Below are 11,447 nucleotides of genomic sequence, written 5' to 3'. Positions count from 1 at the left end.
TACATGCATTCATATAGACAAATATACATGAATACATACATACATACACACATGCATACATACATACATAGACACAAACATGCAGACACGAGCGTGCGGGCAGATATACATACATATAAAAACATTGATAAACATATATACATATACAGACAGACATACACACATACATACATATATATGAAGAAATACATACAACATACATGCACACACACACATACATACTATATACACGAGTGCGCACACACACACATGTACACACGCACACACACACACACGCGCACACGCGCACACACACACACACAAACATACACACACACGCAAACACACACACCAACACACATACACAAACATACAGACAAACACACACACACACACACACACAGAGACACATACAGACATGCACACAAAGATAGAGACAAGCACAAAGACCCACACACACACACACACACAAAAAGAAACAGACACACATAGACAGACACAGACAGAAAGAGACACGCACACATATAGACAAACATACATGAAGTCAGACAACAAGCAGACAAGAAGTAGGCAGAAATACACACACACACACAAAACAGACAAGCAAACAGACAGACAGACAGACAAACATACAAATACACACAAAAGATAGACACGCGGGGAGGCAGGGAAGCAGGTAAATAAACAGACACATAAAATAAGCAGGCAAACAGACACACACACACACACAACTAGATAGACAACAGACATGCAAGTACACATGCGCACGCACAAAAAACAGGCAGGCAAGCAGACAAACAAATAGTGGCTGGCAGACAAGCATGCACACACATGCAAGAGCGTACATAAACATACACAACATGCAAACATACAAACATAAAAACAAACAACAGACACAACAAACAACCAGGTAAGCACACACACATAATAGACAGATGGATAAACAAATAGAAAGGTAGGCAGACACACACACACACACAACAACAAACAGACAAACATACATGCATGCTCGCAGAAGCGCGCGCACGCACGCACACGCACGCACACGCACACACACACACAACAAACAAACAAAACATACAGACAGACATGCATGCAGACAGGCAGATGCACACACATCAAACAGGAAGACATACAAACATGCATGCAGGTGCGCGCGTGAGCGCGCACACACACATATTCAAAATATTTAATCTTAGAGTATCACACAACCTATTAGTTTTACATGCATACATAGATCATAGTTAATCATAGAGTTTCATATAGCCTAATAGTTTGGCGCTGTCTCAAACCATAAGTTCTTGAGTTCTAAGCCTCGCACATATAGGTGTATGCGCCCAAAAAAAAAAGATTACCACGAGGAACTAAATTGGAGAAATGTGATGCTCTGGCACTTAGACACACAAATAATCGGGAGAGTATTTTGGAGTTTTACCCAATGTATAGGATTCAAACTTAAGTACTTAATAATTTAAATTGCTAAGAGCAACTCTAGAATTAGAAGAATCGGAATTAGAAGAATCAAAATTAGAAGAGTCACCAACTATAAATCTTGAATAAGACAATAAAATCTTTCAGCTAGCCAACTACAACTGAATACACTTGGTTTTGCTTTTAACACATGCTGCTAATTGTTACATCAACATGAAGTATGGATTTCATATCTTCAAAGATCTACAAGTGAAAGACAAGTGCGTAGAAAGTGGAAAGAAAAGAAATACGGAACATTGTTCCATGAAAACTACTAGGATAACAAGAATAAAATTCATAGAAACATCACCTGAAAAAGCTGAAGTAAACCTTCGCTTTCTCTGTGGCACAACTGAACATAACTCTAATCCTTGAGCACAGAAAATCAAGTTAGAGTAGTATTAGTGGCTAACTAAATGCAAAAAATAAATTAAATGCAGAGTAGCACAAAAAATAAAAAGTTTTAGATTAATAACATCATATTAAATAGCAAGCACTCGCAGATTTTCAGTCCAAGAATAGAGTAAACTTCGCCACCGAACACAAAAAAAAAAACAAAAATAAATTAAAAAGCAGGTTTCATCAATAATATGAAAAATGTTGAATAAAATTAGCAAGGCACTGTATTACTGTTTTAGAATTTGCAGAATCCAGGCAAGTTTTGTATCATAACCATATGCTTCAATTGTTAAATGTAAACCATATGAATTTGTAGAAAGGATGAATATTCAAAGCAAGCAAAAATAATGCATGCAATTGAGTTATTATCTAAACAGTATACAAAGCTCCGGCCAAAAAGATCTTCTAGAGTTGAAGACTTGCATATCATCAATATATGATCAAAAGAATAGTTTTTTATGCAGGTCATGCTGATAAATATTAGTTTTATTCCACAGAATAATAAATGAATAGAATATAATTTATTTTTAATCAGGAAACCAACTAATTTTTACCTTGGAAATCACAAATTTCTTCTTAATTTCCTTGGTTTTGGGTTACTCCTGAGTTCTAGAGTGAGCAAGGAATTAGACAGGAACAACCAAGAGCTTCTCACAGAAGTTCATAGAATATCTTACACTTCCAAAGGGATGGCATACTGAACTCACAATTTGCATTCTAATAACTGACATCTTTGACAGGTGTGAAGCCAGTTATTTTAGACTTACTTGAGAAACAATGAAAAATACAGAGAATGTTTTCATTGGCTGAAATACAAAGCATCAAAATGTTAAACAAGTGAATTAATTAGGTACATTAATAAAAAAATAAAATTATTGAAACCATGGAGCATTAAATACGCACCTCAAGTGGCATTCATTAATTAAGAATGGAACAATAAGGCTGCTAGATAGATATGCTTGATCGCCGGTCATAATAGAAATCGAAGCTCGGGCTAATGGACAATGTTTTTTGTTATCATGCTGAGTGATGATGCTGAGAAGCCTTGTTACACCAAGGGCGTATGGTTGCATTATGGCTGAGCATTTCCCTGAGATTACATATCTGATGAGCTTACTCTTGATAATAGATAATGGTGGCAATTCATTTTGCATAAAATCAAAAGAATGGATAAAAAAAATATAAAATCATCTTGCAAAATCAAAGCAATTTGATTACCCCATTACAAAGCCCTACAGCACTAACTAGTAAAGGATAAACCTTTTTAAACTGCAGCCAAGAGTAGAATTACTTTATTATGGATTAGCTTAGCTTATTGTTCCAATAATTAGAACCAAAAAAAAATTACATTTTCCTTTCACTGATGCATTTATTTTCACGACCAAAGGATGGGTAAGTTTTCTTCTCAATGCCTATCAACATGGGTAAGCTTTTAATAAGATCTCATCATCAACGTAGTTAGCCTTATTCCAACTATTTGAAATTTATTTGTTCCCTTTACCATGCATTCACGTTGAGTGCATTTTGAGATATTAAATCCATTTTAAGGAAATTATTTTTGTGCAGAGCTTATGCAATTGATTTTTAATTTAATATTTATGCCTATTAATCCTCCTACATTACTTTTGTCAATTTGTCTCATCCCGGCATCTTCTATCGCAGGTATATGCTCAAATCATTTAAATGCATTTTTCATTATATTAACTTCAGTAAGTTCCATGCAAATAACCAACCTTGTTTAAATGTTTCTCAATATAGCATTCCTAAGTTTGTCAAAAATCCATCTTAATATTCTTATTTCTATCATACCCAACTTGACTATCAGTGACTCATTGTCTCCCAGAACTAAAATCTACTAAAAACATTGTTGATCTAATTGTTTTTTTTTTTAAAATTTGTCTTTATATTTCAAACATATTTGTTTATAGCATAGTGCCACAACCATTTTTCTATTTGAAGCAACCAACCCTAGGTCTAGAATTTATATTCTAATATATATTTCCATTCTTTATAAAGGAATTCAAAGTAATTATACCGATTATAGCAAGAATCACCTTCTTTTTTCTTTTTTTACATACCAGGAATCACTTGAACTTCTAAGAACATCGGTATATGTTTAACAATGTCATCTCACAATGATTACATATCATGAACTAAGTCATTGTTTTATTGAACCAAGTTTTTAATATTTTAAGGATTTATACCATTATTCTAACTTTTAACTTATTTCGATAGATATCTCACCAAATTCAATTGTCATCTATAAATAGCATAATATGATGCATTGCTTGGAATACTCTGTCAACATTTCCAATACTGATGCCAAAAAGATAATAACTTAATGTTATTTTTTAATGTAATTATGCCATGATTTGGGTAAAGGGGCATAAAATAATTAGCATGTTATTACTTCGTTGGATCTATAACAAAACTACACATTTAAAATTAGGCTTGTCAAGATGCTATATCAATGTAGATATACCCAAATACATACCTAATTATGGGGTTTACATATATATCTATCTAGATCAATCAACCCTAAAATTGTTCGAATAAGGTTAATGATAATGAGACTATAGTTAACTATGATGTTGGACCAAACATAAATATATTATTAGATTCTTTAAGCATCCCTCAAACTCCGAATCAAAATTTCCCTTTATGTTGTAGTGTTACGAAAGTCCGTGTACTTCCCTAACACCACACTTCCTAATATAGTTACTCTTCAAAAATCTTACATTCCCTTATATTTCAAACTTTCACGCTCCCGTCATATCTTTCCCTTCATATGTTGATCTCAGCTCCTCACAAACAACTGCATTTCTCCATAGATTACAAGAATTGTTATGATACTTTGCCACTGACAGCAAGCATACAACAGAACACTTGCCCTCACCCATTCCGCTCTCTAATGTCTAAGAGGGGCACATGTAAATTTGGGTCAACCCGTAGTACAAAATAGCACTAGCCTCAAATACAAGCCAGTTTCAAACCAAATGAAAATTTTGATCCAACTAAAATAGAATTTAGATTTAAATTGAATTTGCGGGATTAATGAAACCAAGAAAGGATCTGCTTGTATAATTCTAACATTTAATGTTTGAAGGAAAAAAAAATTAAGGACTTGACTCTAGAGAGGCCAACTACAAAGCAGCTTGAGAGAACTAATTGCTATTTAGCAACAATAAATATTTGCATGGGATTGTAAATTGTACAGTAGAAAGCGATGGTTTGGCTACCGGTAAAGTAGAAGAGACTACAATGTTAATTTTCTACATCATCAGTCTTCAGTTGGATGGTCTCTGGCAGATATTTCATTTTATGTTTATGTAAGAAAGTCCTTAAAGGATGAAATAGAGTGATTCTTTTTAAGGTATCACAAAACAATATAAAGCAGATAGAATTGACAAACTTTCATTGAAACAATTTAATAAGTGCACAAAATAAATTTATACTAAAAAAATGAGGAAAGAACATTTAAGTACCAGATAAGTTTCATGTTTCCCAAGTTTATTGTGGGTGAAACAATTGCCACGACCTTGTTAAAGAACAATTTAACTCAGAAATCGAACAATCAATGAGTACAATGCTGCATTCAAAGCCTGGACCATAGAAAAAAAAAGGAACCAGATATATAAGTCTAAACCACTTTCCATCACCATCTTCTTCTGATATTCAAATATTCAATCTGCATTGGGACAGGTTAAATCAGAATCAAGGTACAAACATTAGTTTAATTATATATTTTGTTCCCAATATGGTTGTAACATTAGTGCCAACTCATAATAAAAATAAGCTTTGTTTACTTGCAGAATAATGTAAGAACCTTTAATTTCCCAGACCTTTAGCCCTTAGAATTTAGGTAAATTTACACAGCACAAAATTCATATGTATTAACATATCTCACACCTAAACTATAATATTTACATACATAGCACTTTTGTGTTTTAAACCTAAGCATGAAAATGTATATTTCACTTTTAAAAAGTGGTAATTGTTCTATTTTTATATGATATTAAATATTTGAGTGTTATGGTGTCAATATGAATTTGGGTGTGAGATATGTAAATACATAAGAATTGTGCACTATATATGTAAATGCCTCTATATTAACTTTACCAGAAAAGTGGCGGGCCTTTTGAATGACCATAAGTTTGAATCACTAAACTTCCTTTAGTTTCAATGAAATATCATTTTTAATGAAAATTATCTGAGTTCACCAATAATCTCCACACGAGCATGCCCCATCACTGAAGTGGTGAAACCTTTTTGAATCCCTCACCACAATCTCTCTGTTTGTAATATTTGATAAGAGCTTAATAGCATCATGACAATCCTCACAAACCCTCAAGTTCTTAATGACTAGAATCCTCATCCCAGAGCCAGTGTTCAGCAATCCAAATGCAATAGCCAACCTCTCACTATGGCTGAGGAGGATTCTCTCCTTAACATCCTCTTTGAGGTCATGGAGAACCAACTGTGTCTTTGGAACATAACCTTTTTTCCTCATTTCACATTCCAATCTCTCTAACATAGCCATGATATCCAGATATTCTGGATGGCTCTTATCCTCAGCTAAGAAAGCATGAAGCTTTCCATGCACTTCTACCAAACTATAGCCAGGGGTTTTCTTCACCCCTATCATCTTCATCAACCTTCTTATTTCCTGTACTTTGTTCCAGTTCCTTGCTGAAGCATACATGTTTGAAACCAAAGTGTACACACCCAAATCATCTGGACTCAACTTGAGCACATTTTCAGCAGCATATTCTCCTAGTTCCAGCTTCTTATGGTTAATGCAGCCCGAAAGAAGAGCAACCCATACTGCAACTCCTGGTTCAATAGCCATCTTCTGGATCAGATCAAAAGCTTCTTCAACATGCCCAGCACGAGCCAATAGATCCACCATGCATGCATAGTGCTTCTCCCTGGGTTTAACGCCAAAGTCATTCTCCATGGAATAGAACCACCGCCGCCCCTCATCCACAAGCCCAGAGTGGCTGAATGCGGACATTAGAGAAGCAAAGGTGGCATCATCAGGTTTCAATTCAAGCTTTTTCATTTTAAGAAAGAGTATAAGAGCTTCCTTTCCATTGCCATGAATACCATAACAGTCAATCATGGCATTCCAAGCAATCAGATCTCTTGAACTTAGCCTGTCAAATAGGGCTCGGGCGTTCAAAAGGCTCCCACATTTTGAGTACATGTCAATCGCTGCAGTGCCCAATATTATACCAACTTCGAGCCTTCTCCTAACCAAAAAGCCATGTAAAGACTTGCCCAATTTCAAAATTCCAATTTGGGAACAAGCCAAGAAGGCACTTACTAGGGCAACAGAATCTGGAACTAGCCCCCAATCTTGCATCTTGAGCAGCATGAAGAGTGCATCGTTTGCAAAACCATTCTGAGCATAGGCTGAGATCAAAGAACTCCATGAAACAATATTCTTATACGGCATCCTCTTGAAGACAAGATTTGCAAGGCTCAAACACCCGCTCTTCGCGTACATGTCAATGAGGGTGGTCCCTAAAACTACATCCATTTTCATACCAAGCCGGATCATATGCCCATGAACTGAAACTCCCCTCCTCATATCCCCCATTGCCGCACAAGCCTGCAACAGACCAATCATCACAATCTCATCCCCTTCAACGCCCTCTTCTCTCATCTTTCTATAAGAATCCATGGCCTCTATTGACTTCCCGGCACTAGAAAACCCAGTGATCATGGTGGTCCAGGATACAATATCTCTCTTCGGAATTCTGTCGAACAGTTCAACTGCATCAACCATCTTTCCGCATTTAACATACAAATTTAGCAACGACGAACTCACAAAAACATCGCTTTGGAAGCCAAGGTCGTGTGCGTGTGATCGAATCTGATTTCCTGCTTCGAGATCCGACAACTGGGTGCAGGCTTTGAGGGCGATGGTGAATGTGGAGCTGTCGGGCCGAACGACCCCATTGGAGATCATGCGGCGGTAGAGACGGAGGACATCGACGGGAGAGTCGTTTCTGGAATGAGCAATGATGAGGGCGTTCCAAGAAGAGATAGTCGGTTGGGGCAATGCGTCGAACACCTCTCGAGCAGCGGCGAGGTTACCGGAGCGGCCGTAAGCGGCGATAAGGTGTCCAGGGAAGTAGGGGTGGGCGAGTAATCCTGTGAGGATCATGAGGGCGTGGGTTTGGGGGATGACTCCAGTGTCCTTGATTACTGAGAGAAGAAAGCGCGGCCATTTCTGTTGGTCGAAAGCAAAGCGCATAAGTTGGGGTCTCTCTGCAAGTATGCCGTAGACAAATAAGATGTTTACATACCTGCAAGAGTAAACTTCTAAACTTCAATTTTTACCAACAATCATGGATGCTTAAATTTTCCGTTTAGATTGGATAATTATAGTATAAAAGTTGGAATTTAGGTATTTAGTATGTGAATACATAAGAATTGGGTGGTAGGTATGTAAATCTCTCAAGATAAAAAAAGAAAAAAAAAATACTAACGTAAACACACCCACACACGAAAAAATATTACATCAGGACTCCGCACTTAGAGTTACGTGCGGAGTCAAATGAAATCACGCCACGTAGAAAAAAAATTATGTTCGGTGACACAAGAGAATATTCTTCATGTGTTATTCAAGTGTTATTGTGTGTTATTCAGGTGTTATTGTGTGTTATTCAAGTATTATTATGTGTTATTATGTTATTATAACACCGAGAATATTCTCAGGACACAATAACACTTGAATAACATACAATAACACTTGAATAACACGGAATAACATGAGGGGAATATTTTCTGGTGTTACCGGGACGATCACCTCCATGGGGTAATTTCATTGGACTCCGCACGTAACTCTACGTGTGGAGTCTTGATGTAATATTTTTTCCACACACACACACAAAAAAAATTTAATGTCATTAAAATACAAATGTTTTGCATACCAAAATCTCACACAAATAGATTTAAAAAAAAACAAAATATTTTATGTGAAGAATGCATGAAGAAAATCACAATGCCTAACATAAATGAAATGATTACACTGTATTGATGTTATAGGGTGCCGGAAAATTCGCCATGGTTGAATGATAATTTAATGTATTAGAATTGCACAAATATCCAACCCACACATAGATCAGAGAAAAGTACCAAGAGAAGACATCAAGTTCTTTACATGACAAAACTCTACAAAAATAACAACAAGAATAAGTTTTTATCCCACTAAATGGAGTCGGTTACATGAATTTTTTTTCTCCATTGCGTCCTATTGAGTGTCATTTCTTATATAACATGTCCAATTCTTTTTAGGTCTATCTTGAGCTTTATTAACATAAACCAAATCTAAAAAATATACTTTCTTAACAGGATCAATCAGATGGTTGACATTTAATGTGACCAAATAATCTTGGATGACTATCTAATCTTGTCTTCCACTAAAGCTACACTAACCCTTTGTGTTTGTAAAACTAATCTACTATATATTTGTAAGTGCATAGGTCTACTCTTCTCATGAATTAGATAAGATAGAATTGCATTGTTGATATTACAAACATACAATAATAGTTCAACTATAATATCTGCAATTAAAGTATAGTAAATGTAGTTAATCATGAAGGTTATAGTCGGTGTATACAATAGCAATAGTTGACCACTGTGACTGCACAAAAGTTATGATTGGTAGCTACACAAATAGTGGTTAGCCGTAAAGATCGTGGTTGAAAACTGCAATATCGTTAGTTGGTCATAAATGTCATAGTTAGTGATTGCAATAGTGTTGGTGTGTCGCAGATGTCATAGTTAGAAGTCATAACAATAATATTTGGTCACATATGTCATAGTTGGTGATTGCAATATTGTCAGTTGAACACATAGGTCGTAGTTGGTGATTGTAATAACATTAGTTGGTCACATAAGTCGTAGTTGGTGACTGTAATATTGTCATTTTGCCACATAAACTGTAGTTGGTGACTACAAAAGGACAGTTGGCCACATAAGTTGTAGTAGCAATAGTTGATTACATAAGTCGTAGTTAATGACTGCAATATCGTTAGTTGGCCATATAGGTCCTAGTTGATCATTGCAATAGCTTTAGTAGCCCACATAGTCTGTATTTGGAAGTTATAACAACAACCACATAAGTCATAGTTAGTGACTACGATATCGTTAGTTGGCCTCATAGATTGTAGTTGATGACTACACTTATGTTAGATGACCACAGAGGCGTCATTGAAATTTATAATAGAAATTGACCATATAAACCATAATTAGTGACTGCAATAGCGTTAGTTAGCCGCATAAGTTATAGTTGGTGATTGTAAAGGCATTAATTGGTCATTGGGGAACCAATTGTTAGTTTAACCCTTTCTCTTAGGACTGTGTTACAATTTTACACTTGACACAACATTTTTCGGTATACATCGTAAAGAAAAAAACATGTGTTAGAAATAATCAAAATATTTGGGATACAATGCTAGCAATTGGAGATCACCAACATTGGCAAGCAATTGTGGCTAATGATGGTTGACAAAAACTGATGAGTGGTGGTTTATGATGGTCGATGACTGTGAAGAAGAGAAGTTATCATCGGGCCTTCAATATGGTGTTATATATTATATCCATATTTGGGATACAATGTTAACAAGGAAGGGAGACAGATGATGGCGAGCAGGCCGATAATCAGTGGTTAACAATGGTCGAGAGTTACGAAGACCAGAAGTTATCATCAGATATTCAATCACAACAGGCTAAGAATTCATGAAAATTTTGTCTTTTGATAAATAACTTCCCTAACCACCTTACTAAGAATTCCATCTTCTATCCTCCCCCATCTTATATGCTTTAGGGGAAGGGTATTTTTGTCTTTTGATAAATAACTTCCCTAACCACCTTAGTGGATGATCCATATCAATCCTCCTTAATCTTAGATAGTCATTTGATAATTTGAGGGCCTAAATGATATCAAAATTAAGTGAGCTTAGGCTCATTAGATTCATCTTATTGAGACGCTTAATTTGAATATAAGTATGTCAAATTTAGAGTTCATTTCATAATTTAATTGACGATACAAAATCTCTAAAAGTGCTTTAATGTCTTAAATTGGGTTTGATTGGATTCAGATCAAATCAACTTTGATATCATTGAGTTTGTTTTGTCGAGATGGTATGTTTGACTATCAATTTGCAAAAATTGGTGCCCTGACTAATCTTAAACTTAAATCTAATAATAATGCATTGAGATTCATAGAAGAAAATAATTTGTTGATAATGCATTAGTTGTCACCTATTTTTGGACATTGGAGTTTCTATCATCCAAAATTATAAAGCCTTATGAAAGTCTCAATCTTGATTTTAGATGCCCAAAAAACTTGTACACTAAATTGAAAGAAGAAATCTATGATATTCAAGCTTTGTGGAGGTTCAAAATTAACAAAATTGAATCCAAAATGTTGAAAAATAGCAAAGTAAACACATTTAAAAAGATATGAACATGTCATTGTTGATAGCATCGACAAATGTTGTATGTATTTGTTGACTTCACTTTTGGTTGAGGACTAGTTTCTTCATTAAAAGCCTATGATCTAGCTATAATACTTTTCTGTTGAC

General features: G+C 35.4%; 1 protein-coding gene across 6 annotated transcripts in view; it reads right to left on the bottom strand.

The window, feature by feature from the left end:
* LOC110021036 (putative pentatricopeptide repeat-containing protein At3g25060, mitochondrial) overlaps positions 1-8,152 on the bottom strand; it is a 20,122-nt gene extending 11,970 nt beyond the window's left edge. For 3 of the 6 annotated variants that reach the window (XM_020719360.1, XM_020719357.1, XM_020719361.1), the window contains exons 1-5: positions 5,968-8,152; positions 5,334-5,450; positions 2,752-2,938; positions 2,403-2,654; positions 1,760-1,819 (exon numbers count right to left, since the gene is read on the bottom strand). In XM_020719360.1, coding sequence (XP_020575019.1) covers positions 6,065-8,110 — 2,046 coding nt within the window. In that variant the 5' untranslated portion in view covers positions 8,111-8,152 and the 3' untranslated portion in view covers positions 1,760-1,819; positions 2,403-2,654; positions 2,752-2,938; positions 5,334-5,450; positions 5,968-6,064. Of the gene's footprint in view, positions 1-1,759; positions 1,820-2,402; positions 2,655-2,751; positions 2,939-5,333; positions 5,537-5,967 lie in introns of all 6 variants that reach the window. The other 3 variants (XM_020719362.1, XM_020719358.1, XM_020719363.1) reach the window with 3 other exon arrangements.
* Positions 8,153-11,447: the final 3,295 nt, after the last annotated feature.

The sequence above is a fragment of the Phalaenopsis equestris genome, unplaced genomic scaffold (genome assembly GCF_001263595.1).
Source record: "Phalaenopsis equestris unplaced genomic scaffold, ASM126359v1 Scaffold000117, whole genome shotgun sequence".
Classification (NCBI taxonomy): Eukaryota; Viridiplantae; Streptophyta; class Magnoliopsida; order Asparagales; family Orchidaceae; genus Phalaenopsis; species Phalaenopsis equestris.
This window is presented reverse-complemented; position numbering and strand designations above follow the sequence as displayed.